Below are 19,463 nucleotides of genomic sequence, written 5' to 3'. Positions count from 1 at the left end.
GAGTTGGGCATGCTCATATGTGATAGGCCAACAGTGAGTAAAATCACCATTTGGCTGCCATATGGGAAACCTACATCTCAGAACATTTGGCAAGCAGCAGCTAGTCTTGGTGTATGGAGAATGCACAATCTGAGCAATTTCTTTGTAGTTTCTCTTGCCAACTCAAAGCTGAACTGGGCAATGTGTGGGTGCATCATAAGGGAACACAACTGGCACGTGGGTGGGGAGGAATAAGATTTGAGAGGAATGGAAGGTTATGCGTTGGCTGTTTAGAACTAACTGTACATTTTGCTCTGGTGTCGTCATTTCAGGTATCATCCCTTGGAATGCTGTACCAGGCAGGGCTTGTGGGCCAATTTTAGAGAACATCTGCAACACAAATGAGGTACAATACAAACAACAGGGCTATTGCAGAAGCCAAAGAAAGTCACATTGGAAGATAAATGCGTTTTTCAGAAGCCTCTACTAACCTGCCAAAACCACCATCTATGCAACAGTAGCAAACATCAATATTGTTAACATCTTTCTTCCTGCCATCCAAAGCCAGAAAAAAAACTGTATTTAAGTCTCCTGGGCTACCTGTTGTGTAAATAACCAGTAATATAAATAGAGCAACAGAGGAAAAAAATTAATTACAAAAATTGGCCGTGTTAGAGTTCTCCACTGAAATGGCAAACAGATTCAATTGTATGTTCCTCTAATCATTAAAATATTTTTCATCTTTTCTTTTCTAGTTCTACATGTCCTATCACCTGTTCATTGTGGCCTGTGCTGGAGCTGGTGCCACTGTCATTGCCCTGGTGGGTAACATCCTCCATATTTCTAATGAAACTTTACACACTCCTTTCAGCTTTTAACAATCTGATATTTTAAAAAATTAAACACCCTGCAAACAGTGATACCGCAAATAAAATGGAGTGACCTGTTGCACTTAAGCTTATAGCACAGTCACCATTATTTAGGTGCATTGCACCTCAATGTAGCTTTCTTAAATTAGAACCTCCACAACAAAGGCAAGCAAACTTTGAGGAGATAGCACTTTGAATAGAACTTTGCTTACTGCAACTCTTTTAACAGCTTTGATAAATTAGTCTGTTTGTAGTTTGCAATTCCAGTTTGATTCTAGATGGGACAAAGTCCACTTCTGGTAATTTCAAGCCAAAAAATCCAAAATTCTGGCCATAAGAAGTTAGGTTTTTTATTTTTTGGAAGTTCATTTTTTCACAGCTTTGGAAATAACCAAACTTCTTGACTCTTTTCTTCTGAAATATCCTGCTTCTGGGATTTTTAAACTTGAGCCATTTCTCTCCCCAGTCCCTCCCTTTTTTTTTGTTTCGCAGTGAAGGGTAGTATGTAAACCTGTTACTCTGCTTGTTGGAACAGAGGAAACTTTAGGTCAGGTCACTGGTACTGGGCCTACAAAAGCTACTTAGGCAGCAAGTGGAAATTAGGTATTAACAAGATGGCATGTTTCACTTTTTTTTCCTTACAGTAAGGGACTATTGGAGCTATCAACTTTTAACATTGCATTAACCAAATTCAGGGGTAATAGTCACTGTTCTTCCACTGTAGCAGCCCCAGGCCAGACTGTAGATTATATCTAAAACGGAATAGCAAAATATTTGCTTAGTACAAGTCTTGAATCATCATCTGAGACAGTGATGTCTGTCATAGAACTGATCAAAAAACTGCCCAAGAGGGCTTGAGCCGTCAGCTTATTGTATCTTACTCTTCTGTATTTTGTTCTTTTCCACCAGCTGATCTACATGATGGCTACCACATATAACTATGCTGTTTTGAAGTTTAAGAGTCGGGAAGATTGCTGCACTAAATTCTAAATTGCATAAGCCCAGTAAAGAGCTGCATGCATAGCCTGAAATACCACTGACACCCTAGACTAAGAGTCTAGCTTTTCAATTTTGTTACAGTAATTTGTAAATAGCTTCAGTAAGCATCATTTAGCATATCAGATTAATAAAATGACTTATTGTATATGAATTTTGATGTGGATGAGATCTGGCTATTTTCTAAACGTTGAGAGGATTCAGTTACTTTAGATGTTGCAAATCATCCTCTGAAGACAGGAGTTATCTCTCAAACAAATTTTTAAATGCCAGTGATTAGTTATTTTTCTCTCTCCTGTGCACTAATTTCAATAGTGAGAATAAAGCATACATTACAGCTGATGTACAAGGGACCAGGGTGATTAGAAGAGTGCCGATGCGTAGCTGTTTGACTGACATACAGAACCATGTGTTTACAAATGTATTTTTAAAAAAAAGGCTCCATATACATTTGCCAGTATTTCCAATGTGTGGATGACAAAGTCACAAGGTACACCCAGCCTATTAGTGAGGCTTTAGGAAACTCTACAAGAATTGAAACTTCAGTACTAAATTTTCAAACAACTGCCAAATCATGCTTTCTCTGGAAAAAGAAAGTACCATGCTCTTGCGCTGCGTAAAACAATCACTTTCCTTTTTGGACTCCAAACTGACCATAAGAAACCGCATTTAGGTCACTTCTGTGCTGGTACTGTTTATGAAGTAGTAACTGATTTCTCAGTAGCCAGATCTCAAAATATAAGTTTGATTGTATGGGAAGCTAAACTGTGCATAGACCAACACTGCTGAAAAGGCACAAAAGAATCCAGGTGTTTTCAGATGTAGGTTTTTCTTGCATGAAATTTGGTGAAAAGAAGATGGCAAGAGATTTTTACTGTGCAAACGGAAACAATTTCTATATATGCTCAAACTTTACCTGAAAGTAGACAATGGGAGTTTAAAAAAAAAAAGTTACAAAAATGCCACCACTAAGATGTGTTAACTCAGACAACATGCTTTTGCTTAGAGTTTTAGACTCACATTTCCTTATTTAATATCCCCATGTTAAAATGTAGCTTTTTATTATTCATAGTAAACAATGTTTACAATTTTAGGCTTCTTTGGGGGGTTGAATGGGACGGGAGGGAAATCTCACCAGAATCTTTGCACTACATACGTTTAAAGAAAAACACCACAAACTTAAGCATCCGTTATCGACTCTAGGCTTCAGAGTATATATTTGCCAAATGCAAAAAGCTGCTTCTATTTTTGCTTCCTTTTTTCCTGTGTTGCATTTTAACTGATCAGTAAAACTCTTTCGCTCATTTTTACTACTTCTGCACACTAACACCTCAAGCTAGTTTTTAGTAAGCAAACTAGAAGATAAGCATGCAAAATTCTAGAAGTCAATTGAAATGAGCCTCTGTGCTGTTTAACAACAGAATGCTTATTAATGTAGAATAACTTTGTTTTTTGTTTAATGAATGTCTTAATCTGACTAGCAGCTTGCTTTGCCTCTTGACATGCTCACTAGCCATCATGCTCACCCTTCTCTTCCAGATCCACTTCCTCATGATACTGTCTTCTAACTGGGCCTACTTAAAGGATGCAAGCAAAATGCAAGCTTACCAAGATATCAAAGCAAAAGAAGAGCAGGAGCTTCAAGATATCCAGTCTCGGTCAAAAGAGCAACTCAATTCTTACACATAAAAGTTTGCCAGAGTAATTCAACAGAAGAATTTTGTAGTTCTGACAAATCCTCAAACGGCTGCTCTGCAGTACAGATGTATGTCTACCAAACAATCTAATACAGAAGTGTAAAAACTTCACATTCAAGCTCCTGGGACATGTTCAAAGGGAAACCTTCCAGTGGGTAACCTTCCTTTCTTTAGTACAGATTTAAGAGGTTTCAGTCCAGCCATTTTAAAAGGCAACACTTTGTAACAAGTGCCCAATCAGTCATCCTTTTGAGACGCTTGGTATTAATTCTTGTGGCCTAAAGCTCCTCTACAAAATTGTAGTGGGTGACCCAGCATGGCAAGTAGCAGGAGATTTATGGCCATAAATAATTGCACAGTTGTGAGATGTGATAAAACAATTATCCCAGTTCTATACCAAATGAAACTGTGGCTAGCTCATCAGATTTCTCATAGCTCATGTTTATTTACTGATACAATCTCAGCATGTCATAAACCAGCTGATTCATAAAAGGGCAAGTGTCTAACTAAAAGCACTTTATGGGCAGAAGGCAGAAGTCCATTTTCAGAGCCACATCTTTTTCAATAATGCTATAGTGAGCCACTGTCATTCTACTGCACTTACTATCTGCACAAGCTGGGTGCTGAGTAATTGCTCAGCTGCTCCAAGTTTTAATTATTTTTATTAACTAGTTGATGGAATGTAGATGCTGGTCAGGATAATGATCCCCTTCTTTGAAAATAAATGTCAGCTTTGCCTTAATATTTATTTTCTATAAATGCCTTAGCATTTATATAGTAGCAGGAGACCATTATCTGTATTATTAAGCAAAAAGTGTTACCTTATTAAAATGAAACTGATTTGACTATTCCAAATGAGCAGACTAGTGAATTTGCAGTTTCACATAAGCTATAAAAAATACAGCCATAAAGCAGACCACTGGTCAGCCACCTTTCTCTACTTCGGTGCTTAAGTTTATAGTCAGTGCTTATTCATTTTTGCTTTATAAATCACAAAAAGCCAGGGTGGTGTTCAGCAAAAAATCTGGTGCCGTGTTAAAGTCCCACAGCAGTCTGCCTTCATTTTGTTTTTTCAGAAACATTCAGTGATATCTTGAGTATTAGTGATGGGTATATTTGGTGTTTGTTCTTTACAAAATATTTTATAAATAAGGGGGGGAAATCAAGTATCAGTCATTTGAAAAAAAAATTAAATGGTAAAGTCAAGTTATATTCCCATGTTAAGTTAATGTGTGGTTTGATTAGTTTTGACTGTTGGCTGAATATTAAAATAAAAAGGAAGCACAAGTTTCTTTAGCTAAGTCAATATTAAGATGTGGACAGACATTTTTCAAGTATTACCTTACAGTTGGATTTTTTGGTTAAATGCCTAAAAGTCTAATCTGACAGTTTTAAAAAAGGGGCAAAGTGTATGTAGAGCAGATGACAGTGTAGCCTAGTGTTTGTTTTACCTGTTGCATGAAGGAGAAACATTTCTACAACAATGCAGGTGATGTTCTAGCCCAGTGTTTGCATAAGGGGAATGGAGGCAGTGTCTTAAAGCCTAATTCTTTTCTAGTTCGATGTAGCTATTACTGGGAGTTTTCTGAAGTTTTGTTTAAGTAGTCTAATATTTTTATGTAAAGAGCATTAAATTTTGCTATGTATAAATTTTTGTAACCTAACAGTGAATCAATATTTTCTATCAGTGCCAAGGGCTTCCTGTAGCTATATCCAAGTGTTATAATAAATATTTGTAGATAAGAATAGACAAGTGGTGTGTCTATTATTTTATGTCTCTTTTTAGACAAAGTTATAGCTGTACAAACAATGAGAAAGTTACTTTATTTGGATGAATTTACATCTGACAAGTTCATCCTGCGTAAAATAATTCAATATTTATTGGATATATCACCAGATTGGGGAGAAATGCTACCAGGACTCTGCTTCTAGGTGTCATGCCACAGGCTGTAGAGGTTTCCATTGTGTTAACAGCCCACAACTGCTACAGCATTTTAATGAACAAATTCAAATCACATCATGCAACAAAGTGTTTTTCATACATTCTTAAAATCAAACTAATATCCTGGGCAGTAAACATATAGGACAGCAGAGGACCATATGCCTGATGTAATTATTTTTCTTCATATTTGGCTCTTGTGAGAGTTGTATAAAATTGGAAATGTCTCTACCTCTCAATGCTCAGCTGCTATCCCAAATCACTCGCCTCTGCTGTGAAGTTACCTATAAATATTCTCTTGAGCTAAATGTTAATTTACTAAAAAAAGTTAGTTAAGGCAGAGAAATGACACTTTTCCTTCAGTTGGCCATATTTAAAAGTTTTTATCCTTTTAAAAAAGCAAACTTGACTTACCAATAGAGTGACTATGGTTGAATGAAGAATCAGTCAGTTTGTATATTAATTATTAAAAATCTCATGCACTGTTTTACAGAAAAAGATTGCTAACCCTGCAACCACCTGAGAGTCAAGCTAGGGTTTTCTCCTTGTTACATCTGATCAGTAACCATGACCCAACTCAAGTACACTCCCAGTTGCACCTTCACCATACCTACTGTATAGTACAGTGGTTCTCAGACTTATTTGACTATGCCCCCTGCTTCTTTGTGACTGTAGCAGTTTGCACCTCCTGCCACGCAAGTACATATGCAGCAGTGGTGCTTCACTTGAGAGATTGTTTCTGTTGCACGAATGAGCCAACAATCCACTGTAATAAGAGCAAAAGCAAAACTGCGCTTGTGGTCCATGCTTACAATTAAATGCACATACCACATCGTAGCAAATGGATTAACGTAAAGTTTGCATAACATTCTACAAAGTCGTTGCCATCTGAACAGAAAGGCACAGCACTAACTGAGGACCTGAAGAAATCAGCTTTGTTAGTTATTCATTGCTGTTGGGAAAATGTGCACAGTAAGGGTTTTTTCCCCCCATAAAGTTTCTCCTTCTTCCTCCCCCCCTCAGAACACATTCCCTGCTCCCCAGTTTGAAAACCTCTGGAGTAGTACCTATTGCTGCTTTAAAATATTTACCCACAAACCAAAGAGTACTTCCATATTACATTTCTTACTAATTGGAAATTCTGTTCAATAATGAGAACTTCACAGAGCACCGTTGACACATTTTATTATAAAATACCAGAACAGTCTATAAAATGCAAACCTAAAAAAGTGAAGAGGATTAAGACAGTCGTGTTTATACCCACTCCTATGGAGTATTTAATATACCAGCAGTGAAACAGCATGAAGATTGCCTTTTAAAGTGTATTTTTCTTCCCCTGTCTTGCTGCTTCTGTAGAAAAGTACTTCAACAAGTTAACTGCACTAATCTAAAGGTCTCAAAGAAATAGCTATCAGGTGTCTATCAGAATGCATCACAATCGGCCTATCTGAGCTCTTGTGTCGCAGATAGTCAGCTTGACATGCCGTTTTGTGAAACCAGCAATGTAAGCATGCTGGAAAAGACCATCACTTTCAAATCTACTTTGTCTGAATTTTCATTTTTATCATTTAATCTTTAAAACTCTCTTGTCTTAAGGCAGGATGGTATTTTTTAAAAGCCACCTAATTTACCTGAAAAAATGTTGAACTGCTTTATATCCTAATAGTACAGGCAGCTTTGCTTTTCAGTCACCGCCCAGAGCTTTTTCACGAATACGAAAACAAACACTTTCTGATCAACAGGCTGTACTGACTCCTAGAATATTTTGTGAAGACAGGGGAAAGCTTAAAACACAAAGGTTAGGCCATGTGCTTAAGGTTTTAGCAGCTATTAGTACTACCAGTCATAGCAGATTCATCTAAAAGGACTCATTTGGGATAATGTCTTTGTAAAAGGCTTATAATGTTAAACTTTAATTCTGATCCCCAGCTGAAACCATTGTGCATGAAAATATTCAGTTCTTGTGGTCTAGTGACTGTTTACATAACTTCACACCATCCTCCACTGTGCTGGTCATTAGGAGAGAGTAGCGGCTATTCACCAGAAGTCTTCATCTGGTTCTCCATGAGAGACGCCTGCAGCACTAAATGTGGGGTAGAAGGGAAAAAGGAGTTATGAATGGGTTCTGAAGCAGTCTTCTGCCTGAAATTTACTCATGCGTCTAAATATCTTCCCTTCCCTACTAGAAAGTTCCATTTGCCTGAGATTTAAGAAGAGACAACCTCCTACCTCTGGCTTTACAAATCAGCCTTTCAAATTACAGTGACTTTGTCAATAGCCCCAGGCAGTAAGTGGATTCTTGAAAATTAATACCAGTGTCTGAGCATAAGCTTCTGACACAATGAAATCATCCTTCAGAAAATAAGAGTACCTATTTGTGAACCCAAATGCAGATAGATAATACACTGTTTTTGTTAGATGGGAATCCTTTATTGTCAGCATTCATGCACAACCTTACAGTAACACATTGTTCAGCATGAGAGGGGAGAATACAGACGGTCTACGCTGTGCGCAAGACATGTAATTTCCTTTGCTCGTCTACACATGCTTGTGCTAGCTCTCATTGACCAATGTGAGTATAAACAGCAGGGTAGCTGCAGAAGCCTGGGCAGTGCCACCGGATGCAGGGCTGGGTATTTACCTACCAGTTTCAGGTGGGTTTCTAAGGGGCATGGCTCACTTGTGCCTCTGCTGCCAAAGAGAGCTAGCACAAGCAGGGGAAGTCACACCGCTACCTTGCAGTGTAAACACAGGCACAGTAAGGAAGACATACTTTAGTAACAACCTACGAATTTAAATTATGCAGTCAATGTTTATCTACTTGAGTACATGCAACTTATTAAACTATTCAAACTCCTACTGAAACGCTCCAGCTACATCTGCTGTTTTTTGTCTGTCCCAGGGTTACTCTAACTTCCAATGATTTCAACGGAAAAAGACCATCATCTCAGGTGAAGCGCAGGAGCATTTGCAGAAAAGGCATTAAAATACCTTCTAAGCATATAACAACCAATCATCAGACCTCAAAAGGGATAACCATTGGAAAGCAGGGATAGTTCAAGATTTACTTCAACAATTAGCTCTTTATGTAAAAATTCAGACAAGCCCATCCACACGAGCATAACACTGCACCTCTTCTCTTTGCAACTGAAAAAAAACAAACCCCACCAATCTAATAGATGGAATGAAGAAATGGACTTCGGGACCGGTGGGATGGGATAAGGAATCTTTGACATCATTGGCTCAGATCTGGCTTAGAGCTGGAGCAAGTGAGTTTTTATTCTCCAACAACTGGTCTAGCTGAAATAAATTGTTAATCACAATCCAGTGCCAGACTGAGCAAATATACACATAAGCCAACCTACTCTGCCAATTTAGCACTCTCATTTGTTGACCTTGCAGAGACGTTAGGCACGAAGAGTGTCATTAACCCCCAGGAATTGTCTCAAGCTCTGGGCAAGGTGAAGGTTGTGCTGCTGCTGTCCCAGGGCTGAAGGGCTAATCAGCAGGGCTGCTGACCCATCTCCCTGGAATATAGTTGCTTAACATCATTGTAAATGGGGGTGTTTGCACATGCTGTAATAATTTCTTCAGCCAAGAGAAGAGGGCTGCATTTTTCTAAGAAAAATTAAAGAAAAAACTAGTCTTTACTTAAAAGGATGCCTAACTTCAGCATATTGCTTTTGATCTACTCGTTTATGAGAAAGGTTTGGCTGAAAGTTATATGTGAATTTCATTTTTAAAAGGCAGACATAGGTTACCTATAAATCAAACCACAACTATCACATTAATAAAATGAGTCACATTTTCAAGTAACTGAAATACCATTTCTGTGACTCCTTAGCAATTAAGAATACCTCAGCTTTAAATAATAACTGTATCCAGCCTGACCTGTCATCTTTTTCACTAGACAGGAGTCTCTCTATCAGTGATACTTCTTCCACTTCCTCTTTTTTGGAGCTCTGGCAGACAAGAGAAAAACATTAAATTTGGTTCTTTGACCTAACTTTACAAACATAATAGTACTAGCGTAGCATATGATCTTACAGAGAGCTTAAGCACATAGGTAAGCTATTGCTGTCAACAAATGCTAGCTATGTAGTTTTATGCACACCATGACTTTTTAAACAACATTGTATAGAAGAGCAAGCACATTGTCAGCAATATGGTCATGATGTTTTGGGATACAAAACGTGAACCAGTTCGGAACAGAAACTTATAAAATAATTTTAATAATAATAAGAAATTCCATTTTTGATGACAATCCACTCACTGGAATGCTTCAATGGACTTTTTTTTTTTTTAAATCACAGTTATTTGTTCTCTCAGGCCTAAATGTTTAATTTTTGACATCCATTCATCAGGAAACTATTTCAGACCTGAAATTTTGGTGCACTATCATTTACATGTATAAATGATAGTGACAGAGGCAAACCCAATTTCTGCAGAAACGGGTTTTCGAAATATAAACTCTATCGTGTGCGCGCTACTGTCTTGGTGCATTATGTATACCATTAGTGAACATGCAAGAGGAGGTCCCTCTAAAAATTAGGCCCTCAGTTTTAACTATCCTCTGTCTACATACAACATTTTGAAACCATTAATTTCTAACTACATTAAATACTGTTCTGTGTTACTGTCTGACATAATGCAATATAGCTGGGCACAGCCTTACATAAGAAATGTAATCTTGCCATTCCCATATGAACTAGGCAAAACCCCTTGGGAAGACACATCTCCAACAGTGAACACAAATCCAACAGTTAACTGACTAACTATATTATAAACCAGCTCCTCTTCTCACATTTTGTTACTCTAATTTTCACACTGAAAATGAAGAAGACCAAATTGAGTGGACAGTATTCTCCACCTCATAATCTATGGATACATTGTAATTCAGAAAACATTGTCCGCCAGAGTCACACTTTGAAATCACCCTTTTACTGCCTGCAGGTTTTGGTATATCACCTTGTTTGTCAGCTCCTGCTCTCTGCTCTGCTCTATCAGTTTCATGTATTTTTCTAGTGGATTAGGACGAGGGTCACACAAATTGTCTTTAGCATCAGGACTACTGATTTCCAACTCTTCCACTTCACGGTCTGTCTTTTTTTCTTCTTCTTCACTTTTCAACGAATCTTGGATCAACTTCTAGAAAAACCCAAAAAACAGCAACACACTTAAAACTGACCAGCCAGTTCAAAAATATTTCAATCAGGCTTTATATATGAAGTTCAGTACATTACCAGTCTGATCTAGTAATCTGTGCTCTAGTCTGAATGGAGTGTTTAATGTGACATGTACCGTATTCACTCACACTTCTGGGATTGGCCAGATCATGCAGTCCTTGCTCAGGCAAAGTCTCATTGTAGTCAATGGGAGTTTTACTTAAGTAGAGAATGCATCCGATGAAGTGAGCTGTAGCTCACGAAAGCTTATGCTCAAATAAATTTGTTAGTCTCTAAGGTGCCACAAGTACTCCTTTTCTTTTTGCGAATACAGACTAACACGGCTGCTACCCTGAAACCTGAGGGACTGGGTATTGGGTATCACATTTTTTCATTCAGTTTGTTCCAATCTGGGAGCCAATTTAGAAAACAGTCTCTAGTTTTGGCTTACAATAAGCCAAACCCTGCCCAGGTTGAAACCAATGCCACACAATAGTATCACATAGTAACATGAATTACTGGACAGCAAGCTTTTAATCTGGAGAGAAATTTTAGAAACAAGGAAGTTTAGTTATTAATGTAGCTACAGAACTATTATAAATGACAGTAAATCCAGGATAAACTATTTATGTTAAATTCACATAGAAAAAACAATGTAGGAAGTTGTCTAGGATTGCGATGTGGTTACTTTAGTTCAAATTATATGGTATAACAAAGTTGCATTCCTGTCAGAAATTAAAATATTACATCACCATTTCGTCATTCAGTTTTTCTAGTTCTCTTTCCTCCCTTTCCAGTGCTTCCTGCCTTTCTCTCTGCCTTCTTTCTTCTCTTTCTCTTCTTTCTTCTTCCCATTTTTTCTCACTCTCTTCTCTTTTCTGTTCTTCAGACTGTCTTTGATCAACCACTGCTGTAATAAAATTATTTCTGTGCCATTTGACATACAAAGTGCTGTAATCAAGATTTGCAAGTGTTGGCTATTGAAATAAAGTGTGACATGCAGTTTGGTAATACATTGAGTGAATTGGTAGTCCCGATTGGGAAAGATGGAAAACAGACAAACAAGTAAGCAGCAAATTGATTATGTAACTGTTTCTGTATGGCACCTATAATAAACCTAAAAAACCTGGATGTGTAATTTACACATGTACCATGTAACATATTGTTAATTTGAGCTAATTTAGCAGGCAATTTTTTTTCAATTATTAGGTTTTCTTATCTTACTGGTTACACAATGAAACTCCAAGACTTAAGCCAAAGAGATAGGAGAGTTTTATGATTAAAGCAGAGGAGAGGGAGTCAGGAGACCTGTGTGTAATTCCCAGCTGTGCCACAGACTTCCAGAGTGACCTTGGGCAAGTTATTTAAGCCAATTTTTTTCAAATCTGGATGCCTAACCTCAAGTAGATGAAATCCATATTTACAGTAGGCTTCTAAATAAGTGGCCTGACTTACAAGTGGTAAACACACACAGCTCCCACTGAGGTCAAAATGGATTTAGAGATGCCCTAGTTTAGGTTCTAAGTAGGAAAATGTTAACCTGAGCCTCTCTGTGCCTCAATTTCCTGATCTGTAAAATGGAGATGATACTACTTGTCTTCCTCATAAGGATGCTGCAAGGTTTAATTTTTTAGTATTTGTAAAATGTTTTAAGATATTTGGATAGAAGAGGTTACAAAAATACAAAGTATTATAAAGTAGTTATTTAGGAAAAACGATCACAGCACATAAATCTAGTTAAACCTGTGGAGTTTAAATGCTAAGACCATTTACTTCTATAAAGTAGTAATTTGTTACATGCACAAAATACCAGAAACTATTTGAAGCTAGAAAGCCTTCTGCCCACAGCAACGCCTTTGGGTAAGACTTGAAAACTACCTTCATACCCAGCAAGATGCTCCAGATCATTATACCACTGAGCTGTACTGAAGCATTGGAGAAATTAAGCATGCTGCATTTAAATCATCTTTGCCTATCTATCTCTTCGGGTTTTATATTGACACCCTTCACAATAGTGATTATATACTGAGCGAATTGGTATGCAAGACAATCAGCAAATGCAGACACACATTAAGATAAATGTTGAAGAAAGTTTCTCCCTAAAGAAGCAAAGATCATGAAATTAATATTGAGGCCAAAACAAAAAAATGAAGTCTCTTCAGAAGCCAAAAACCAAACTTAAAAAGATGAAATTAAAACAAAGTTAATAGAAGTACTGGTGAAAATCATCATCCTACAGTAAGTCAAGAATTAACAAAAAAAGATGTATTATTCCTTCTTCTTTAGTACCTAAACACTAGCTTTGAGAAAAGTTTTCAACCACTTCAATGCAGGAAACTACAAAATGCTAATTTTTGTTTGCTTTTAGTTTTAATACATTGACCATCTAAAAAGGGTATTTGCTTTTGTTTCGGAGCTAAGAACTCACTTAAATCCTGCTGTGAAGTGGCTGTTGCTGGCACAGCGTTTGTGACATTGCTCCCATTGACGCTGTCCCCAGATGGATGTGACACATCACTTTCAAACTGCTCTGGAATGTCCCCTTGATCTGGAGAAGAAGTTTGAACAATGGCCTCATTATTCTGTAATTATAATAGTGGGGCAAAGGAACGGACACAAAGTGTGGGAATGGTTGGAGTGAGAATACATAAATTTAAGCCATTAATTAAGCACTCTCCCCTCCAAACTCAACCATTTAACTGAAAATTAAGAAATATCAAGTAGGCTTCACTTGCTACTTTAATCATAATCATGGCATTGATTGGCTTTGAAAACTGATTGTAACAACACGTGTTTACTAAAGCTACTGGCACAACTGAAATCAACATATACTTGTGAGATAAAAGATTTTTAAAATTCTTATTTGATTCATAAATATAGACCCAAAATGTAAAAAACAAGTAGGTTTCCTTCACATACTATATCTATGTGCCTACATATATATATATACACACACACACACATCTCACAAAGAACTACATTAAAAGCACTCAGAAGTTAGGAAATGCCAGAATGCCTGTTCAACCTTAGTCAGTCACACTTGTGTGTAATGCATTATGAGATAGTCTTTGATTACATGATCACATACTATTTTGTCCACAGGACCCACCTCATTCAGGATGAATGGAGTTCACTTCATGAGCAGCTATTCAATATGTTGTTTTCTCCTCATTGTTCAATGTATGGCCCCAGGCCTTATTTACTGCACACTACTATTCAAACCCTGCTCTGAAGACAGAAGTATTAATTTCCTCATTGGCTTCTCTATGGTGCTCATTCCTATAGTATCTGACCGTTCCACAAATAATAAAGAATTCATTTTCACAAGACCATTGTCAGGTAAGGTAGTGGTATCCCCATTTTACATATGGTAAACTGAGGCACAGATTAAAGTCAGAAATATCCACTAATTTTGGGTGCCCAATTGGAAAAACCTAGGTCATTGGATTTTCATGCAATTTAGCATTATATAGCTTTTTATATGTTCCAAGCACAGCTCCCATTGACTTCAGTTGCAAATGTGTGTTCAGCACTTCTGCAAGTCAGACCCAACTGTCTCAAGTAAGGCATCCAGAAAAAGATGAACATAAACCAAACTTCTGACAGGTAGTCACTTAAGTGACTTGCCTAGCATCACATAGGAACTCTGGAATTCAATTGCCTTAATCACAAGACCTTCCTTTCTTTTCCTACAATCCCCTGCCACCTTCACTACACTCCTTCCAACTACTGCAACAAATGAAGCAGAGGTCCGACACACAACAGCGTTCTTTGCTACACAACCCTGATCTATCCACAGAGCAGATCTATCTCGTTCACTGAATGAGACAGGCATCTTGTGGAAAAAATAGAATGTGATTACATAATTAAAGACTGTCTCATAATGCATTCACACCAGGGGACAATTTTCCAAAAACTTTTCATCCTGAAGCACACAACTCGCACAGAAAAGTCCTTCCAAAATAGTTAAAGTTTGGCGAAGTTATAAGCAACTGAAAACAGGATCTTATAGTGAGAAGTCTCAGGCAACCTCAGTAATAGGTATTCATGGATTCTGAGGCCAGAATGGACCATTGTGATCATCTAGTCTGACCTCCTGTATAACACAGGCCCTAGAACTTCCCCCAAAATAATTCCTAAAGCATATCTTTAGAAAAACTTCCAATCTTGATTCACCAGCCTTGTGTATAATGACACACAAATCTCATTCTCTTTCATGTACATCAGATAACCCATCATATGATTAACATACTCAAAAGCATCTTTTTTTGTTTTCTTTTAAATTAGTTTTAAATGATAACTTTGATTAATAATAAAGATATGGCTACCTAAACACAGATATTACTTATTTTGTAGTCATTATCAACAATCATCATCAATATGTTGTTTTGTATTCCCCATGCTTGAAACAGCAGAATTTCATGTGTGCAGATTGGCACAAGGAATGACTAAACAGCAAAACCATTTCTAATATTCTATGAGCAGAAAACAGTATTAATATAAAGATCTTTAAATAATCGAAGTCTAAAATGTCCATATATATATATATATATATTATATATATAAAATTATGCATATAAATGTATCAGAGTTCATATATTTCATAAAACACACTGCAAGAAGTATCAATGTTGTTCCTCGGTTACTAGATCTTGGATCCAACTTCTAAAAATCAGTCATCCACGCAGAAACAGAGAACTAGATCATCAACAGTAATATATTCACCAAAATAAGACAGCAACTAGTACAGCAAGAATGATCTTTATTTGCAGCCAGAAAGCAACAACACTATTTAGAAAATAAAAATTATCTCGCTCTGTATGTATCTTCATTCTTACACGTGGGTGAAGAGTGCTAGAGAGGTTTTTATTGCTATGAGTTAGGAATAACTGTGCTGTCATGGTAATTATCTACATCAGTGATGGAACCCATTTTAGGCTGGACTGGCAGATGGGCATTTCCTGTCTCCTGATGTCCCCTGGCACCATGTGCTGATATAGTTGCTACACTCTCCTTTTTTTCTCTCCATTTTCTCTCTTCTCTTTTTGTCTTATTCCTTTGTTATCTACTTCCCCGCTTTCTGTATTTCCCCCTTTTTCTTTTTTGCTTTTTATATGCTGTGGAGAAGGTACAAGGTTAACTTGAAATCGTATGATATGAGATGTTATTGGATAAGTGTTAAACAAAACTGCATGATGGGGTATGTTACAGGACAAAGAGAACACATGCCATTGGTACACAGAGGTTTGGACTCCTAGTGGAAGCTCCTCCCAGATTGCTTGTTTGGAAATCTTGGGGGCGGGGGGATGGGGGAGAGGCGTTAATTCGAAAGGTTGGTTTTTTGACTTCTGAGGAGAGAGGGAGCAGAATCACAGAGGGGAATGCAAAGGTAGACTTTGATCAGGAAGGGAAATACTGCCAGGCTCCTGTAAGATTAGGCTTTCCCTAGTGCAGTGGTCCTCAAATTTTTTAAATCACACCCCACCCCCCTTACCTGTAATTGAATCTGTCCACACACACCCACCGGAGCTGGACTCAGGGCCAGAACTGTGGTTAGGAGTCGCAGTCGGGGTCAGGGGTCGGGAGCTGGGTCCAGGAGCAGAAGTGGAGCTGAGGACGGAGCTGGGGGTAGGCTTAGGGTGCAGCAGACCTAGGGACAGAGCAGGGCTAGGTGACGCTCTCTCCACATCCCCCATGGGGGCTGGATCAAGACCTGCCTCGTCCCCCTGAACATTCCTCTGCGCTCGCCTAGGGGGACGCGCCCCAAAGTTTGGAGACCACTGCCCTAATGGAGTAAGAAGTACAAGGATTACTGAACACTCTTATTATGTTTAATCTGGTTAAATAGAAGTTTAGTGGTTTTTCAAACCCAGAAGTCAGAGGTGTTGTCAGTTTGGAGAGATCTGCAGGGCCCTCAAAACGGAGTTAGGAAAAGCAGCCAGGATTGCCTATATTTATTGGCAAGTGCCCTGAGAGGAAGTTCACAGGGGTAAAATGACTGTACTAGTGCCACAGAGAAATCAATATTGAACAAGGTGTGTGCCCATGCAAAGGCAGGTCGTGGCATATGCTTTTCATGTTTCTTCTCTTTCTGCTCCCTTCCTCCTTTCTGATAGCTCTTTTCCTCCACTCACATGCCAATGGAGGTGTTCACTGGTACACCCAACATAACACTGGGGGTCAGTACAGTTAATTTAGAACCAGCTCTAGGTACAAATATCTCAAATTATCCCTTCTGTTCATGTGCATCACTAATTAGATGAGGAGGCATTTAGCTAATTCTATCTAGGCATGATACCTGGTTTTTCCAGTTACTCATAGCATCCAGTCTGTTCTCAAATCCAGTAAAATAAAGGAATAAAAATAGGTGAATTAGAATCAGTTCCTAAAAGTATCTACTGTAAAAGTAAGTAATTTAATAATTTAAATGAATAAATGTCATATCCTAATTGTATGAGCAGAAATACCTAGTGTAGAAGTATTTCAACTAATACAAGCTGCATTAAAAATAACGTAAAATACTGTTAAATAATCTACAGTAACGTGTCGCTTAACATTGTAGTTATGTTCCTGAATGATGCTACTTTAAGCGAAACGATGTTCAGCAAATCCAATTTCCCCATAAGAATTAATGTAAATGGAGGGGTTTAGGTTCCAGGGAAAAAATTCTTTTTGCCAGACAAAAGACTATATATATATACACACACACACACATATATAGATATATATAGACAGTATAAGTTTTAAACAAACAATTTAGTAATGTACACAGCAATGATGATTGTGAAGCTTGGTTGAGGTGGTGGAGTCAGAGGGTGGAAGAGGGTGGGATATTTCCCAGGGAATGCCTTACTGCTAAATGATGAACCAGCACTCGGCTGAGCCCTCAAGGGTTAACACACTATTCTTAATATAGCCTCACACTCTACAAGGCAGCATGAATGGAGGGAAGGGAGACAGCATGGCAGAGAGAGAGAGACGCGCATTGCCCCTTTAAGTACGCTGACACCACTCTTAGTACGTTGCCTTTTTAAGTAGATCAGCAAGTTGAGACAGCAGCTGCTGCCAGCAAGCTTTCTCCGTCCTGAGCCCTGTCATGTCTCCGTCTCCCCCCCACTCTGTGGAGATAAGGTACAGGAGCGGGGGGCAGGTGCGGGGGGAGGGGGACACCCTGACATTAGCACCCCTCTTTCCCCCCACTCTGCACAGCAAGCAGGAGGCTCCCAGGAGCAGCTCCAAGGCAGAGGGCAGGAACAGCACATGGCAGTGGCGGGAGAGACAGCTGAACTGCCGGCAATTGGTAGCCTGCTGGGCGGCTGCAGCACAGGGAACTTAGGGGAGCGGGGAGCTGATGGAGGGCCTGCCGGTCCAACATGGTTCCAAGCCCCCGCCAACGGGCTCCAATAGGCTGCTCTTTCTGCAAGCAGTGGACAAAGCAGGCAGCTGCCAAAGGACATTATAAGGGAGCATTGCACAACTTTAAACAAGCATGTTCCCCAATTGATCAGCAATGTAACAACGAAAGAATGTTAACCGGGGCGACATTAGGTCAGGAGTTACTGTATTTAAAAGCTGTAAAAAGAAAACTAAATGGAACGAATTAAAACTGATGATTCAAATAACTAAAACTAAGGGGAAAAATCCACAGAACAGTCACCCACTTCATCAACTCATCACTCAACATAGCCAGCATGTCTGCCATGGAAAACAGAGCAACCTTAGAGATGTTTTATTTAAAGTTTAATACTGTGTTGATACCTAGGAAAGCAAGTAGGGAACTGTTACCTTTGCTCCATGTTCTATGAGCCCCAACAACAAGGCATGAATTGAGACAATGTGACACCTGGAGCTAATGCTGATCATAGAATATCAGGGTTGGAAGGGACCTCAGGAGGTCATCTAGTCAAACCCCCTGCTCAAAAAGCAGGGCCAATCCCCAATTTTTGCCCCAGATCCCTAAATGGCCCCCTCAAGGATTGAACTCACAACCCTGGGTTTAGCAGGCCAATGCTCAAACCACTGAGCTATCCCTCCCCCTTATCTCTGCATCCATATCTTTGAGAAGTATTCTACCTTTAACTGATGGTCTATTTGTCAACAGTGAGTTTAATTTCCAACCCAATCATGTGGCTTTAATAACAGTTTTTTCCAGTCTTTATTAACCTAAACAACTGTGTTATCTGCAAATTTTGATACCTCAATATTCACCTTCTTCTCCACACACAAACACTGTCTCACTGTAGTTAAGGTTGCACAGTTCTATTTGCATAATATTTTAATAATAATAATAAAATAATATCTGAAAAGCTTAAACTGAAATCTCTGACATAAGCTAAACTGTGGTCTTGTAACTTCTCCATCATAAATGTATTAAACAACATTTCTTTCTAATATGGATCCCTCAGGCACCCCCGCTAACCCTTTGCTAATTTTAGGTTGAAAGGAATGGTTAACCTTAAGGAAAATAACAAGATCTTCTACTCTTTCCATTTACTAAGTAACTGTCTGAAAAAACACACTAAAACTTACATTTAAGAGAAGAATCATGTTCTTCAAGGTCCTCATATGCTAGCTTTTCTGGCTTTGAAGAGTCATTGAAGTCCTGATTATCAGCTTGCTGTTTACAAAGACTGAAAGCGAGGAGGAAAGAGAACATGAATTTAAAGGTTTAATAACCAAAATGTCAAGTACATCAGCAGGTAGAGATCTGACAATAGTCTGTAGTACCCAAGAGTAGCTAAGGACTAAGAAAATTGTAAAACCACATAAGCAAACTAACGTATAAATCAGAATTTACATGATATGGAATTGAAACACA

General features: G+C 38.4%; 2 protein-coding genes across 24 annotated transcripts in view; one reads left to right on the top strand and one right to left on the bottom strand.

Moving 5' to 3' along the window:
• The window catches only part of GPM6B (glycoprotein M6B), a 132,347-nt gene extending 127,053 nt beyond the window's left edge, over positions 1-5,294 (top strand). For 10 of the 12 annotated variants that reach the window (XM_048861193.2, XM_075131352.1, XM_048861182.2 and 7 more), the window contains 3 exons: positions 312-385; positions 735-800; positions 3,384-5,294. In XM_048861193.2, the coding sequence (XP_048717150.2) occupies positions 312-385; positions 735-800; positions 3,384-3,533 (290 nt within the window). In that variant the 3' untranslated portion in view covers positions 3,534-5,294. Of the gene's footprint in view, positions 1-311; positions 386-734; positions 801-1,757; positions 1,999-3,383 lie in introns of those variants that run through there. The other 2 variants (XM_075131354.1, XM_048861138.2) reach the window with 1 other exon arrangement.
• A 1,354-nt stretch (positions 5,295-6,648) lies between these two features.
• OFD1 (OFD1 centriole and centriolar satellite protein) overlaps positions 6,649-19,463 on the bottom strand; it is a 61,388-nt gene continuing 48,573 nt past the window's right edge. For 4 of the 12 annotated variants that reach the window (XM_075131330.1, XM_075131321.1, XM_048860953.2 and 1 more), the window contains exons 18-24: positions 19,175-19,275; positions 16,140-16,295; positions 13,074-13,193; positions 11,398-11,555; positions 10,449-10,628; positions 9,372-9,442; positions 6,649-7,563 (exon numbers count right to left, since the gene is read on the bottom strand). In XM_075131330.1, the coding sequence (XP_074987431.1) occupies positions 7,518-7,563; positions 9,372-9,442; positions 10,449-10,628; positions 11,398-11,555; positions 13,074-13,193; positions 16,140-16,295; positions 19,175-19,275 (832 nt within the window). In that variant the 3' untranslated portion in view covers positions 6,649-7,517. The remainder of the gene's footprint in view (positions 7,564-9,371; positions 9,443-10,448; positions 10,629-11,397; positions 11,556-13,073; positions 13,194-16,139; positions 16,296-19,174; positions 19,276-19,463) is intronic. The other 8 variants (XM_075131337.1, XM_048861012.2, XM_075131325.1 and 5 more) reach the window with 7 other exon arrangements.

Source organism: Caretta caretta, chromosome 1 (genome assembly GCF_965140235.1).
Source record: "Caretta caretta isolate rCarCar2 chromosome 1, rCarCar1.hap1, whole genome shotgun sequence".
Lineage (NCBI taxonomy): Eukaryota > Metazoa > Chordata > Testudines > Cheloniidae > Caretta > Caretta caretta.
This window is presented reverse-complemented; position numbering and strand designations above follow the sequence as displayed.